Raw genomic sequence first — 17,006 nt, forward strand, 5'->3', positions numbered from 1 at the left:
ACATTGTACCCATGTCGGGAATCGAACCCGGGTCTTCGGTGTGACGAGCGAACGCTTTAACCACTAGGCTACCCGACCGCCCCTTGTACTGAAAGAAAGATGAGTCCCTGTAGCGGTTTTGTAATTGTCATCAAACATTTGCGTCGTCCTTTTTCTCCTTTTTATATTGTGTTGTCCAAACGATTTCACACAGAGCTTATTGCATGCGCGCGCGCGCGCGCGTGTGTGTGTGTGTGTGTGTGTGTGTTCTACTAATTTGGGAAAACAAAACGAGTTCAGGTGCACTCAGCAGTATGCCAGCTATATGACGGCGGTCTGAAAATAATCGAGTCTGGACCAGACATTCGGGACATGCATCAACCAAGTCAGCGAGCATGGCCACCCGATCCCGTTAGTCGCCTCTTACGACAAGCATAGTCGCCGTTTACGGGTCGATAACAAGTTGAAGAAAACAACAATGCTCTTTACTGTTAGAACCGAGAAGTTAACAGTATCACGTGATGGTAGCAATGATGTTGTGTGACGTCATCCTCGACTTCATAATAAGATTGTATTGTTATACTCAGGCTATATCCTTGCGCCATGTAACGGCAAAATAATGCTATCGTTATAACTGGTTTAGAAAAAAATATGTCGGCAGACGTGTGAGGGTAAGCAGGTTTTTTTTGTCAACCCCTTCACTATTATTCTTTAAATACAAGAAAAAAAGATGGATTCAAATGTATATATCAATATTCACCTTTGCTATCCACATTGTTAAAAGTAAGCGAATTGATATTATACAAATCTAGAGGTCAGTATACGAAAACAAGGACCCCAGGAGGCAAGTACCCGACTCCTGAGGTGGTCAGACCGCCGAAGGGGTCGGGTCCGAGAGTCCTTGTTTTCGTATATTGACCTCATCAAGAGTAATCATTCGTTTTGTTGTTCCGAAATTCTCTTTAAAGTTTATGAAGCCCTAAACCGTCCGCTGTTTCATTACAGAAACTTAACTCCTCACTCACCAATATTCCAGCTTTTTGACGTCGGTCTGTAAATAATCGAGTCTGAACCAGACAATCCAGTGATTGACATCATGCGCATCAATCTGCGCATCGACAAGCATGGGCAGCTGAAGACCTATTCTAACCCGGATCTTCATGCGGGACCAGAATTCATTTATTACTCTCGCCCTCGCTCGGGAAATACAAGAATTCGGACACTCTTTTCGTAAAATCAGTATGACACATATGCTCGTATAATAATATATATATATATATATATCCATAACAACCTTGAGTTTGGATTAACCTGGATTCCGAGCTGTGTCGATGACAGATATATTTAAAAGAACCACTTAAGGTAATGTTTTTCACATGAGCGATAAAAATGTCAGATTTTCAACAACTGAGATCAAGCCTCAATCAAACAATAAAACCAGCCTCTAGTCTATATCAAGATCATACACATACATGCCATGATTCACATGGTCAGTAATAAAGCAATAAAACACAGAGGTAAGTGCCATCTTGATGTTTTTGTTTGTTTCGCCGGTCCTATATTACCGCCCGCGGGGTAAATAAATGTATTATTATCACAGATTCGTCCGCTTGAAAATAAACTGAGGAGCCAAAGAAACTATACCTCTCGGTTGATTTTGTCATAGGTTTGATTTTCATTTGAAAATATAGGGAAAAGTTAGGGATATTATTAAAAAAGCAACATTAACTGTACTGGCGATTAGTCAGCACTCAAAGAATACTTCTATACGTGGTATTATTTTTTAAATATAATTTGATTCAAACCTTTTTTTAAATAAAACAAATGGCATAATACACTGCTCATCGGGACGCTAGACATCTTATCTTTGAAAATCCTTCAATTTTTCGGGACAAAAATTAACATTCCAAATTATGGTAGATGGCATGGGATTGTATATTCATTTTTTACCCCAGTCTTCATTGAACCTATTTATTTTTACACAAAATTATCCAGCCAAAAACTGTTGCAGGAATGAAGATGGTTAACTAAACATAATCAAATTTAACAAGAGTTCTTTCTTTTTTCAATTACATTAAAACAAACTTTGTATACTTTCTTTTGCCTCTCCGTTTATATATTTGCTCCCTGGCAAAACAATAAGAAGTTTCCCATAATAAAATTAAAGACGGAAAGGAACTCTGCCTGTTTTCCGTCAGCTCCGGCTCTTCTTCATCATTCTCAGCAGCAACGCAGCAACGTTTACACGTTGAATTTAGCGCAATAATGATCAAATTATGAAAGAACTTTGCACTGTAGCTTAATCAGACAACTTATCAAAGGCATTTTTGTGTGGTTTGCCCCTCGTACACACCAAAAATATGAAGATGACCTAATATTATTCGTTTAAACCGTTTTACGTCCTTTCTCAACCTAGAGTAGATGGTTTAGTGAGTGGATAGGTGGGCGGGCGGGCAAGTGAGCTAGTGAGTGAGTGGGTGGGTGGGTGTTTGGGTGGGTGGATAAGTGAGTGAGTGAGTGGCTGAGTTACTAAGTGACTGATGGAGTAAGTGAGTTGGGTTTAACGCTGCTTTGAACAGTGTTCCAATTATATCAACGTGTCAGCTTGAAGAAGAAGAAGAAGTTTATTCAGGAATGAAGGCCACATTGTCCAGAGTTCATTGACATGAATAATATATGCTATGCGCATGCACATATTTTTTTACAACAAATATTTTTTACATTTGTATTTACATAGGTAAATGTCTTTTCAAATATATGGACAGGTTTTTAATACTTGTCAGCTTGATGTTGGAGCTAAGCCTGAAGTGCCGCAGCTCTTGGACGCTTACTACATTGGTGAAACCGGAGATCGTAATCGGGGTAAATTAACACCGCCTTTTGCAATATTTCAGCCATGTAAAAAATAATCTGCTTTACACATTGTGCCCTGTTTGGAGTCGAACCGAGATGTTCGGTCGGATGAGCAAACGTTTTGCTTCGTGGTTACAAAAAAAAGGAGAAATTCTGTGTAACACGTGGTTCCCAGCAATCTGTGCTTGTTGTAAGATGGTGAGGTGAAATGGAGTTTAACGTCGCGTCCAAGATTATTGCACTTATATAGCGACGTGCATGCACGTGTATGTGTGTGTGTGTGTGTGTGTGTGTGTGGCTGCTTGTATATTAGTCCGGACTGATGCCGATTTATAGTGCTAGCACACTGAGATACCATGCCGCAGTTTAACATGAATACCCCACTCAGACACAGTATACGGACTCCGAGCCGACCAGTCCTTGTTTTGCCCCTTTATGCCGAGCGCCAGACAGGGTGACAAGAAGTACCATCTTTTAACGTTTTTTGGTATGACGCGGTTGGGGATCGAACGCCGGACCTTCCCGGGCGGACGCTCTACCATTAGACCACGGAGGCGGTGCTTGTTGTAAGAGGTATGAATCGGGTGGTCTTGCTCCATGACTTGTAGAATGCATGTCATCGTACCCTGAGGGCGTGGATCGTTGACCTAAATATCAGTCACTGGATTGTCTGGTCCAGATTCGGATTATTCACAGACCGCTGTCATATAGCTGGAATATTGCTAGGCGCGGCCTAATATGACAAAGAAACAAAGAAAGGCCCATCGCGGCAAAACTGATCACAATATTGTTGGTACAGAACAAAACCGATGTTGAATAAATATCATTTTGATTATGACTGACCGAAAGTCTCTTATTTCTCATCCTCTTAAAGGTATCTTTATATGGGACACTTAAATATACAATGCACATATAAACAATAAAAACAATTTTCATCGTTTTCCATTTTTATAAAACAAGACTCATTCCGTAAAAGAAATAAGATATGGTCTTGCCGAATAAGGTACACAGACATCCAAAACAGTTGGTGTTCTTGTTCGCGTTTAACCCAATCCGTTTTTAAACGAACTGATTCCGGTTTGAAAGATTACCAAATCAAAACTTTTGTCACGTGATCACTTCCACGGAAAGCAGGTGGACTGACCCGGCCTTTTACAGGAGCTGTCATTATGTAAGTAGGCCTAGCTGTCAATGTTGTGAGACGGGTGAGTGGGAGCGTGGTTTACTTACAAGACAATACTAAAAATGGCGTATCGACAACGTGGATCTTGGAGTTCCGACGAGATTGAAGACCATATTTTGCTTGACGTTAGTGTAGAAAAGGAGCACTTGTATCTCTTCGATATGCCCCCTGTCATAGAGGTCAACGACATCGGTGATGAAATTGACGTCTTCGGCTTAGCACAGGTAGGTCGGTTCTCAAATGTTTCAGTTTAGTATGCTGCGAGTAAAGTGCAACTTTTGGCATTTTCACCGGAAAAGCATATTTTCGGTCTTGTTGATTCCAGTAAAGTCATAGTTGTACGTGTAGCCTATGCGTGCACAACCACTTTACTTCTTGTCGTCGACAAGGGGAATTGGACGAGGAAGCATTTCAAAAGTCTGATGTCAGATAAAAAAAGAATATAAACATATTCATTTGAGTCTACCAACCCATTGGTTCATTTTAATAATAATACCAACAACGACGGCGACGATAATTACAATGCGCTACAAAGCTCTGACAACACACACATCCTTGTGTAGTGGGTTTTCGGCCCCCTAAGAAATATTTCTCATTTAATAACGATCCAGTATTGTAGACTAAAATCAAGTCTTACTTTTGAGAAAAAGAATCCTGTTGGCGCTTGTAAGGTCAAATGACCATGTTGTTATTTGTTTAGAGATAATGCTTCGCCAAGAGAGAAAAGTCTATCGGTGGGCTCTTGTTACTGTCACGTGATTCCGAGCCCCGACATTAGTCAAGTTATAGACAGATGGACAACAGATCTAGTCAGTCACATAACATTACAGACAGTGAGTTTACACAGATCAGCTGATGCATAAATGGTACATGTATACGATTGTTCCAATGCAAAATTATCATCAGAAAACAAGTTTGATTAAATTTTGACAATGTCAAAGGCCGTGGTCACGTATTGTTGAGGGGCTCGAAAAAAGGTGAGGCTCAAAAACAGGTGACGTGGGGGATACATATGTACACTAAAGTCAAAAGGCTAAGTTTTAAAACAAAAATATTTTGAAGTTAATGGGGCTGTTTTGAGGACAATTAAAAGGTTATTGACTATTTGTCATCTAAAATGTCCTAAAGATGTTTCAAAATTTGACAATTGGATGTCCTATCAAAAGTTACAAAGACACACCATGAAAGGAGCCTAAATTTAAGCATGTTCTTCCCTTGTTGCTGGCCTGTCATGAGCGCCCTGGGCGCTTATGACGTCAATATACGGTATTGCTCATAATATCTATTAATCTGGTCTGGCCAGATATGGTGTCATGCCAAGATATAAAAGGATGGTACTTGTTGTTTCCCTGCCTGGTGATCTGCATTAAAGGGGCTAAAACAAGGACTAGTTGGCTCAGAGTATAGCTCAGATACTATGCTTTTATGGGTCTGTGTTAAACTGTGACTGAGTATCTCAGTGGGCTAGCAATATAAACAGTTTTAATCTGGACTTTTACAAGCAACCAAAGACACATGCATGTCACTATAGAAGTGAAACCCCTGTTCACCTCACCTCAAGTAGGGCTGGGAGGAGTCCAAATTTACTACCCCGGTACCCACCCTTGTATTACCCGACCCTACCCGGGTACCCAGGCCTCAGGAGATGTCTCAAAATGTCCGATTGGGAACATTTTTAGCATAACCCTGACAAAACGTATTTAGATACATGTATTAAACAATCTGGTCACCCATACACTGAAGTTGAATAAGTTATATCTTTATTCAACCATATGAAAAATCAGAAGGAATGGCTGCACAGTCAGAAAGAAATTCAAACATTAGTGACTTATAGTGTAACCATAGAGTTCAAGATAATTTTTGCCATTAAACAATAGATAACGTGACTAACCACGGTCCGGGTAGTCCTGTGGGTACCCAGGTCCTACTCAGTACCCGAGTTACCCGTCCCAGCCCTAACCTCAAGTCATTTAATTTTGTGTTTGTATTGTTTTTGAGATTGGTGAGCTGACTAGTCGTAGAGTACCTTGTCAATTTGCATACTGATCAGGTCAATTTGCCTCATTACCTTTTGTAAAATTGTGCTTATGATTTTTAGAGGAATATGAAATAAATGAGCACTGCAATAAAAATAATAGTATTGATTAATGCTGTGCCGTATTATTGGTATATCTGTAAATTTAGGTTAATTCCCTGTACTAAATTTAATATTTGAAACCTCGTGATGTGAGTTTGCTTCCGAATTCCATTTAGCGGGGGTTAAATCTACTGGTTTCCTAGCTCTACACTGAACACACAGTATGTTTATCTCCTAAATAGCCAGGTATAAAGGTCTGTACAACATTGGCCATTTTGTGTGGTTCAGCAATACTGAAGTGACTGAAGTGTCTGTAAAATCTCTCTTTTAGGCAAGCCTACTCATTTTATGCTTGTGCTCCAAGTCCACTGACTGATAAGTCCATGGATGTATAGTAATTCTAGCCTTACAAAAGGCAAGTCGAGATGAGCAGACATCTAAGGATGCCAGTTTTTATTGAAGGACAACTTGCTCTTATTGTTGAAATCAAGGAATTATTATTTAAATGAGTAGTCATTGCCTAAGAGACTTGTGCAAGTCTAAGACTGCAGATGTAAGTAACAAGAGATTAGATGACTGTTTGGCACATACGGCCAATTAATAATTGCAAGTGCCCTGACCGGGCTATTGACATTTCTTGGTCTACATATCTTGCCCTTTTGAAATCTGTATTTGTTATACACCTTCTGTATCAAGAGGATGCTGCAGTGGAAAGATGTTCTTTAGAATGGGTAGTCATTAAATTGTGATTTAGACAGCCCTATGCATGATGCATACAAAGCACTTTTCAATTTTCCCCAAGGGTGTTTTTTTCCTATTGTTTGCAAGGTTGTCTGAATTAGCATGATGGAGTTGTCTTGTTCCGGTGAAGCGTTGTGCCATGTTTAGCATGCAACATTCAGCTGCCATAGACTCTTTCATGGAGGTTATGTTCATAAAGGGGATTCCAGGTTAGAATTGGTTAATTACATGAGTTGGCACGGAAATTAAAAATCAAGAGCCTCAAGTTTGACCTTGTAACAGAAACTTACAGAGAGAATCTCACACATTAGTTTTCAGAGTAAGATCATGTAGATCAGTAAGAATATACTTTCACAAAGTAACATTTACTTTTCTTATCAAGTAATATGTTAATCTCATTAATAAACCTGACAAAGTTGATATTTTCATGAGTGGCCAAGCCCTGTGGATGCCGTGTTAGAATTTGTCCCCAGCAACCTATGCTGGTCTAAGACGCGATGTTGATCAGGTGACCAGATTTGGCGGCCTGGTTGATTGTATGCCATTATACCCTTCTGGTATGATGCCAGTTAATCACATAACTGTATGTGTTGTTGTTACTGGGATTTCACTCTGGCATCTCATTCATTTTGGGACCCGTAATATGATTAAAGAAAAGATATTTAATGCCTGAGCATCCTCAGTGCTCACCCTCACAATTCGCTGTGCAGAGTTGTGTCCCTTGGGCATGCCATAAACCTATGACCAGGGCTCAGATTCCAGTTCACCCCGATTATGTTTCTAGGTTTGTCAGCACCATACCTGTGCTCATGGGTTTCCCTGAAGTGGTAAACGTCTGTGACCTGCATCAGCTCCGGCTTTCCTCCCACATTAAGCGAGCACGCTGTGATCATAGCTGGGATACTGTTCAAAGGGCGGAGTTAAACCCAACTCACTCACTCACCCCACTCACACACTGAAATGTCCTTGTAAATTCCTGCTTAAATAATTGACAAATGATATGGGAATTCTTGGTGACACATTGCTGGTGAGGAGTGCAGTTCCAAATTGACTGCCTGATAATAGGCATCAGTTGTGACACAGAAAAACACATCTATCAGCAACGTTCACAAGTTCGAGATCATCCGGTTTCTTATTCCAGTGATTTTGACACAAAAAAACTGTATGTAGACCAATGGCTTGGACCCAAAGAATGTCAGTGTTGTGGCAAAACCGGGGAATTATCTGGACTAGAAGAAATGACTTGGCAGATACTGAGAGGAAGAGCAGAGGACCTCTCTGCTTCCTGCTGGAACAGATTCAGGGAAGATGCGGAGATCAGGATTGTTAAAACTGATGTAATAACAGAATAATCACTGTGATAGCCTTCTGTCAAATGATTCATTGTAAGAAGGAATGGACTTTGTCATGACGCTATTGGAAAACACAATCAGTATTTTGTCGGGTTTGTTTTAATTGTTTATTGAACTGTTTATTGAGTTTAAGAAAACTTGGTCAGTATTTAATAGTGATAAATGTTTTGGTGTTTGCATGGGTTGCCCAGTTCACAAAAGTGCCACAATTCACTATGCAGAGTTGCTTCCCTTGGGTGTTCCAGAAAGCTGTGGCTGGGTTTGAATCCCAGATTTGCCCTGGTTATGTTTCTAGGTTTGTCAGCACCACACTCACGCTCCTAGGTACCTGAATCACTTTGGGCTTTGCTTCCTCATTAAGCTTACATGCAATGATATGACTGGAATGACATTCAAAGCATTGTTTAACCAAACTCACTTTCTTTTCGCCAGTAAATGAGTACCGATGTTTTATCTCAAATTTCAAATTTGTACTGACCAAGTTTCTTATCACCCTTTCATTTACCTGAAATCGCTGCGCATAATATTCAATTATTTTTTTTCTCCAAAATACTGAATCCGCTAGACGGGGGTGAACACTATACTTGAGTGCACACTATGCTCAAGAAAATATGGAAAGTAGAATTATCCTTTTTCAACTTTCCAGCCCCATCAAAGCTGGGGTCACCCAGAATTGGCTTCACACTTTGTACCCATCTGGGGAATCAAACCTGGGACTTCAGCATGGTGCGCCATAGCTGCGTCCTCTGGGCTATCTCTCCACCCCTAACACCAGTTCATTTGGCAGTTATTAAATGACAAACCATGTAAAATAAAATTGTATCTTTAATACTATACTTGGAGGGGCACAGGTGGCCTAGTCGTCTAAGGCGCTGCGATTCGCTGTGCAGAGTTGCTCTCCTTGGGCAGACAGAAGCCTATGATTGTGGGTTCGAATCCCGGTTTCGCCCCGAATATGTTTTTTGGTTTGTCAGCACCGTACCCATGCTCGTGGGTTTCACCGAAGTGGTAAATGTCTGAGACCTGCATCACTTCGGGCTTTCCTCCCATATTAAGCTGACACGCCGTGATATAACTGGAATAATGTTAAAAGCGGCGTTAAACATAACTCACTCACTCATTTAATGCTTGGATGACAACTACTATTAATACCAGGCAAAAGACCACCAGCAACCAAGCATTACTTGCTCAGGCATAAATTATAAGTACAACCTTAACTTGCATTTAATTTTTTCTATTAATTTCGTCACTTATATTTCACATGGAAAAATACTGTGATAATGAGATGAACAAGTGTTCCGTGCTATTTTAGAAGTTCATTCAGTTGTTTTCTTGATTTTATTATAATATGAGCTTTGTGTATACATTCTTTATTCATTCAGAATATTGCTCCGTGCCTGAGCCTGACAAAATGAAGTTGATGAATATGTAGTGTCTCCCTAGCTGTTGTATGCTTAATGGCAAGCAGTGTGACAGGGTACGGATCTCCTGATGTCGTTGTTATGGAAGACGATTAAGTTATCACAAAATACAATTAGTGTGACTATCCAGTTGACCACAAATCTAAGGGCATATCTCATGTTGACGACATTAGTGTGACGAGCTGACATGGAGATGTGGGGTGAGAGGAGAGAGAAAATAGATGGAGGTAGCCGGAGGGACAGTTTGACATTTGTAGCAAGCGGCCGTGTGGTGACAGGAGCCACTGGATTCAGCTCAGTGGGGACAAAATCCTGGGGGACATACACAAACACCCCCCTTCTTCCCCTCCCCTCCCCTCCACCTCGGGACAATCTGCTGAGTTTCTGAAAACTGGCTGTCCCAGCAAGATTGATTTAAGCCCCTCAAATACCACTTTGTCTGTGAGCTACAATCTTCTGATGTATTTCAATAATCAATGTGGTTGTTGATGATTTACCTAATTAATCAGAAACTAGGTCACTTTCACTAAGGCATTAATAATGTTGTCCACGAAGGTGCCCTTTTAACAAATGTTTAATTGATTTATTCAGGCCTTGAAAAATAATTTGTTTATGGTTCAAAAACAGTTATAATGTCTAAAATAATTTACTTTTCACACAAGAACTTGAAAAACTAGATTGATATGATAAGAGTGTGGGATAAATTTCAGGAAAGTTGTCTTGATATTTCTTATTTCTTTTTTATATCATTCGTTATTTATTTATCTGTTACTAATTTTAAATAATTGCCCACTAAGCACACATACATACACATGCTTTGAAAAAACAACCAACCAGCATTATTTGACAATTATATATAATGCTTAAACTTTAATACATGCAAACATTCTTCTCAGGAAATTTGAATCAGTTATTTTGTGTTTGAAAAGTACTTCTAGACTAACATCTAGTCTCTGAAATGAACATATACTACTCCCAAAAAGTTAAGGATATCCTGATGTTTTCATATTACTATAGTTAATAGCTATAGTAATATGAAAGAATCTAGGGATCAGATAAAAAAACAGTTAAATTATCGTGATAAAATGTAATAAAAAGGAGCCAAGAGACTCTTCCAGACTTCCTCACTATTATAGACTTGCATGGGCTGTATATTTGTTTCAGGGTCTGTACAACAGACTAAGGTACTTCAAAACCTATGGATCTTGTACCCAGGGAGTGTTTCTAGTTTGTCAGCACCATACCCGTGCTCATGAGTTTCACCCAAGTGGTAAAAGTCTGAGACCAGCATCACTTGGGGCTTTCCTCCTACAATAAGCTGACACGCCGTGATTTAACTGGAATATTGTAAAAAGCAAAGCTAAACCTCACTCACTCACTCACTCACACTCACTCACTCACTCACTCACTCACTCACTCACTCACTCACTCACTCACTCACTCACTCACTCACTCACTCACTTTTGTACTATTGAATCTTAGGACAACCTAAATTTACATATTTAACATCAGGGTTATGACCAGGTGCCTTTGACTTTTTCTTGATTAATTTAGAACACTGTGTATCAATAGGGTTTCAGTGATCATTGACTTTGACATGTAGCTATTCTTCTTGTTCATTCTAAGAAGGCCAGAGTTATGTATAGGGATTCTTTCTTCCCAATTCCAAGTGCAGTGGGGTAGCCAAGCGGTTAAGGTGTTTGTTCATCTCACTGTTGATCCTGGTTTGATTCCTTCATTTGTGGTGCCCATTCATGGTTTTGTTTGGCCTGATGTGGCTTTAATAATGCTAAAACAGGCACAAAACTCACCACACTGAGATACCAAAGAGTCATGACCCGTGAAGATTCCGGGGTAGAATAGGTCTTCAGCAACCCATACTTGTCGTAAAAGGTGACTTTGCTTGTCGTAAAAGGTGACTTTGCTTGTCGTAAAAGGCGACTAACAGGATCGGGTGGTCAGGCTCGCTGACTTGGTTGATGCATGTCATCGATCCCAATTGTGTGGATAGATGCTCATGACATCAATCACTGGATTGTCTGGTCCAGATTCGATTATTTTACAGACCGCCGTCATATAGCTGGAATATTGCTGAGTGCGGCATTAAACAACAAACCAACCAACAAACCAAAGAGTCATGACGTGTGTGAGTGATAAGGCATGCATCTTAAACACTGATATGGAGTGTACTGGAACTGTCAATATTGATCCGGCTATTACGACAAAGAGGGGGAGTGCAACTCCTGCTGCTATGGCTGTGTGATTATGTGACACTGTCATTAGGAGATTGTGCTGCATCCCCATTAGTTGATTCCAGGCTAGAATTGGTCCCCATTAATGGTCGTGAGAGGAAACCAAATGGATTAGATGGTTATGCTCGGTGACTTGGTTGATTGCGTGTCAACTCGTGCCTTACCCCAACGGCATGTGTTGTTGTTTGCTGGTCCAGACTCGATTATTTACTGTCTGCCATCACACAGCTGGAATATTACTGAATACAGTGTTAAACAATAACAAACAAAATGAAAAATAAATGAGTTTTTCATTTCTATATATTTAGACCTACAGACCTGAATTTTGGGATTCAAAATTCATACACCATCATACATGTTAGGGACATTTTTTCATCTTCACAGGAAATGAATACTGGCTAGCGACCAGTTATTGCCAACTCCCGGTTATAGCGTGCACGCATCTCGCATCTCATTTTACTTTTGCTTGTTTTCATTAGAAGAAAGAAATATTTATCCGAAAATGATGAACAAAATGGACTCTTGTGAGGAAATATAACCCCACCATTATCACCTTGCTCAAATACAACTTTAGAAAAAACACGCGGGTGGTGTCACATGACTAATTCACGCAAAAATATAAATCAAACAATGCGATGATGCACCTTCAGTTCTTTTATTACTTGCAAAATCCATAGTACCTAGTGTTAAGGATAAGCATGTGTAGATCAAATTTGGGGAATATTGGTCTATGTCAGTTTGCAGATGACAAATTGATAATAGCATAGCTTATTTATTTTGATGAATAAAATAATTGAGTATGATACCCGAGATACTAAAATGTGTATTTTGTATAACTAAAGCGGTGCCCGTGATTACGTGGCCAAGCTGTAAAGACGATGGCAATAACTGGTACAGTTAGTCGACAGGAAAGTTCTATTTCCACTGTTTTGATTCCCTATAGTAGCATTATAACAGAAATCAACTGAATCTTATTTCACAGACAGAAATAAGTTTCACAAAAGTCATAGTTTCATAAAAATAAAGTTATTGGTACACGGAATATGTCAGAAATAACATGACAAAAATGGCAAAAACTGGTCGGTGACAAGTAGTTGTTAACCCAAAAGTTATATAGATTGAGTCAGTTGATAAAACAGGCTTGAAACCTTGTATCGCTTGTATCTATACACTACGCATATATATGTGACACAGTATTGAAATGCACCAATAGTAAACGTCACTAGGATCTGTGTTTTTAAATGATCTTTGTATTCATGACTCAATTGTATATATATTAACTTGTTCTCGTTGTTAAATGGCGAGTTAGGTTTGATCTCACTCACTAAGTCCTGTATACTACCCAGGGAGTTGAGAATGAAATTTGAGCACACACTGTACCCAAGGCAAGTGTAATATTAATGTAGTGCCATCAGCATTCATGGTGAACGTGACCAGGGGATTATAAATGGACTTATTATTATTGTCGTTTTATTATTGTTGTTAGTGTGCGTGTTTTGTCTTAACGTTTAGCTGATTATGTTTTTCCAAGCATCTGGTTCATTTGAAAGCATCTGAAATTGAATGGCTGCACTATGAACTGTGGTAGACTGCCATTTAGTCCAAGAAATAAAGTTATATTATTTAAAAATATATATCTACAAAATAAAGAAATAAGATGTAAATGGAGCCAAGAACTATCCTTAATTTCAGGCTGAAACAATCTAGATTTACCAAATCCTTCTACACTTGAATCTTATTTTTTCATTTATTTTCTAGGGTCAGGGAGACAGACTAGTACTCTGGCATTACATGTGTTGAGCTAAGAAATGATGTTGTATTAAAAAAGAAAAATATGGTATCCAGTGTCATATTTCATATGTTCCTGTTGGCTAAATATGGACATCTTGTTTGGTATATTTTCGTCAAGTCTGTGCACAAAGAGCTCCACCACTAACAGACACAGGGGTATAATGGACTCCATGAATTAGATCCTTGATTTCATTCCCCACTAGGAGCACAGGGGGATCTGTCCTCTCAGATGCATCAATTCTCTGTGCAGTTGTGTCCCTTATGTGGGCCAGAACCTGTGTTCGTGGGTTTCGAAAACTGCAACACACTGATCATGTTTCTTGGTTTATCAACACCATTCCCGTGCTTGGTGATTTCAACAAAGTGGTAAATGTCTAACACCTACTCACTCTAAGCTTTCCTTTCACATTGAGCTGACACACCGTGATATAACTGGAATACTGTTCAACGCTAGCTCGCTCACTCACTCACTCACCCACTCACTCAGGAGCTCACTCAGGAGCTCACTCAGGAGCATACTCACTCAGTAGCACACTCAGGAGCACACTCACTCACTCACTAACTCACTCACTCAGAAGCTCTCAGGAGCTAACTCACTCACTCACTCACTCACTCACTCACTCAGAAGCTCACTCACTCACTCACTCACTCACTCAGAAGCTCTCAGGAGCTCACTCAGCAGCTCACTCACTCAGGAGCTCACTCAGAAGCTCTCAGGAGCTCACTCACTCAGGAGCTCACTCAGAAGCTCTCAGGAGCTCACTCACTCACTCACTCAGAAGCTCTCAGGAGCTCACTCAGCAGCTCACTCACTCACTCACTCAGAAGCTCTCAGGAGCTCACTCAGCAGCTCACTCACTCACTCAGGAGCTCACTCACTCACTCAGAAGCTCTCAGGAGCTCACTCAGCAGCTCACTCACTCACTCAGGAGCTCACTCACTCACTCAGAAGCTCTCAGGAGCTCACTCACTCACTCACTCACTCACTCAGAAGCTCTCAGCAGCTCACTCACTCAGGAGCTCACTCACTCAGGAGCTCACTCAGAAGCTCTCAGGAGCTCACTCACTCAGGAGCTCACTCAGAAGCTCTCAGGAGCTCACTCACTCAGGAGCTCACTCACTCACTCACTCACTCAGAAGCTCTCAGGAGCTCACTCAGCAGCTCACTCACTCACTCACTCACTCACTCACTCAGAAGCTCTCAGGAGCTCACTCACTCACTCACTCACTCACTCACTCAGAAGCTCTCACTCACTCACTCACTCACTCAGAAGCTCTCAGGAGCTCACTCAGCAGCTCACTCACTCAGGAGCTCACTCACTCAGGAGCTCACTCAGAAGCTCTCAGGAGCTCACTCACTCAGGAGCTCACTCAGAAGCTCTCAGGAGCTCACTCACTCAGGAGCTCACTCACTCACTCACTCACCCAGAAGCTCTCAGGAGCTCACTCAGCAGCTCACTCACTCACTCACTCAGAAGCTCTCAGGAGCTCACTCAGCAGCTCACTCACTCACTCAGGAGCTCACTCACTCACTCAGAAGCTCTCAGGAGCTGACTCAGCCGCTCACTCACTCACTCACTCAGAAGCTCTCAGGAGCTCACTCAGCAGCTCACTCACTCACTCACTACTCAGGAGCTCACTCACTCACTCACTCACTCACTCAGAAGCTCTCAGGAGCTCACTCACTCAGGAGCTCACTCAGGAGCTCACTCACTCAGGAGCTCACTTAGCAGCTCACTCACTCAGCAGCTCACTCACTCAGAAGCACAAGAGCTCACTCACTCACTCACTCAGCAGCTCACTCAGCAGCTCACTCACTCAGCAGCACAAGAGCTCACTCACTCACTCACTCAGCAGCTCACTCAGGAGCTCACTCACTCAGCAGCTCACTTACTCACTCAGGAGCTCAGGAGCTCACTCAGGAGCTCAGGAGCTGACTCACTCAGGAGATCACTCACTCACTCAACAGCTCACTCACTCAGGAGCTCACTCACTCAGGAGCTCTCAGGAGCTGACTCAGCCGCTCACTCACTCACTCACTCACTCAGAAGCTCTCAGGAGCTGACTCAGCCGCTCACTCACTCACTCACTCACTCAGAAGCTCTCAGGAGCTCACTCAGCAGCTCACTCACTCACTCACTACTCAGGAGCTCACTCACTCACTCACTCACTCACTCACTCAGAAGCTCTCAGGAGCTCACTCACTCAGGAGCTCACTCAGGAGCTCACTCACTCAGGAGCTCACTTAGCAGCTCACTCACTCAGCAGCTCACTCACTCAGCAGCACAAGAGCTCACTCACTCACTCACTCAGCAGCTCACTCACTCAGCAGCACAAGAGCTCACTCACTCACTCACTCAGCAGCTCACTCAGGAGCTCACTCACTCAGCAGCTCACTTACTCACTCAGGAGCTCAGGAGCTCACTCAGGAGCTCAGGAGCTGACTCACTCAGGAGATCACTCACTCACTCAACAGCTCACTCACTCACTCAGGAGCTCACTCACTCAGAAGCTCTCAGGAGCTGACTCAGCTGCTCACTCACTCACTCAGGAGCTCACTCACTCACTCACTCACTCAGAAGCTCTCAGGAGCTCACTCAGCAGCTCACTCACTCAGGAGCTCACTCACTCAGGAGCTCACTCACTCAGGAGCTCGACCGCCTCCGTGGTCTTGTGGTAGAGCGTCCGCCCGGAGAGCGGAAGGTCCAGGGTTCGATCCCGGGCCGCGTCATACAAAAAGACGTTGAAAGATTGTACTTGTTGTTACCCTGTCTGGCGCTCGGCATTAAGGGGCTAAAACAAGGACTGGTCGGCTCGGAGTCAGTATACTGTGTCTGAGTGGGGTATTCATGTTAAACTGCGGCATGGTATCTCAGTGAGCTAGCACTATAAATCGGCATCAGTCCGGACTAGTACAAGCAGCCACACACACACATACACGTGCATGCACGTAGCTATATAAGTGCAATAATCTTGGACGCGACGTTAAACTCAATTTCACCTCACCTCACCTCACACTCAGGAGCTCACTCACTCAGGAGCTCACTCAGAAGCTCAGAAGCTCTCAGGAGCTCACTCAGAAGCTCTCAGGAGCTCACTCAGCAGCTCACTCACTCACTCAGCAGCTCACTCACTCAGCAGCTCACTCACTCACTCAGGAGCTCACTCAGGAGCTCACTCACTCAGCAGCTCACTCACTCAGCAGCACAAGAGCTCACTCACTCACTCACTCACTCAGCAGCTCACTCACTCACTCAGGAGCTCACTCAGGAGCTCACTCACTCAGCAGCTCACTCACTCAGCAGCACAAGAGCTCACTCACTCACTCAGGAGCTCACTCAGCAGCTCACTCACTCA

The 17,006-nt window shown here is 42.0% G+C and overlaps 1 protein-coding gene across 2 annotated transcripts in view; it reads left to right on the plus strand.

The window, feature by feature from the left end:
- The window catches only part of LOC124143101 (5'-AMP-activated protein kinase subunit gamma-1-like), a 404,245-nt gene that overhangs the window by 23,739 nt on the left and 363,500 nt on the right, over positions 1 to 17,006 (plus strand). Inside the window, exon 1 of one of the 2 annotated variants that reach the window (XM_048387885.1) lies at positions 4,054 to 4,239. The exons of the other annotated variant lie outside the window; for it this stretch is intronic. Within the exon in view, the coding sequence (XP_048243842.1) occupies positions 4,078 to 4,239 (162 nt within the window). The 5' untranslated portion in view covers positions 4,054 to 4,077. Of the gene's footprint in view, positions 1 to 4,053; positions 4,240 to 17,006 lie in introns of those variants that run through there. 2 annotated transcript variants of the gene reach the window in all.

Source organism: Haliotis rufescens, unplaced genomic scaffold, assembly GCF_023055435.1.
Source record: "Haliotis rufescens isolate VD_foot unplaced genomic scaffold, xgHalRufe1.0.p SCAF_10, whole genome shotgun sequence".
Lineage (NCBI taxonomy): Eukaryota > Metazoa > Mollusca > Gastropoda > Lepetellida > Haliotidae > Haliotis > Haliotis rufescens.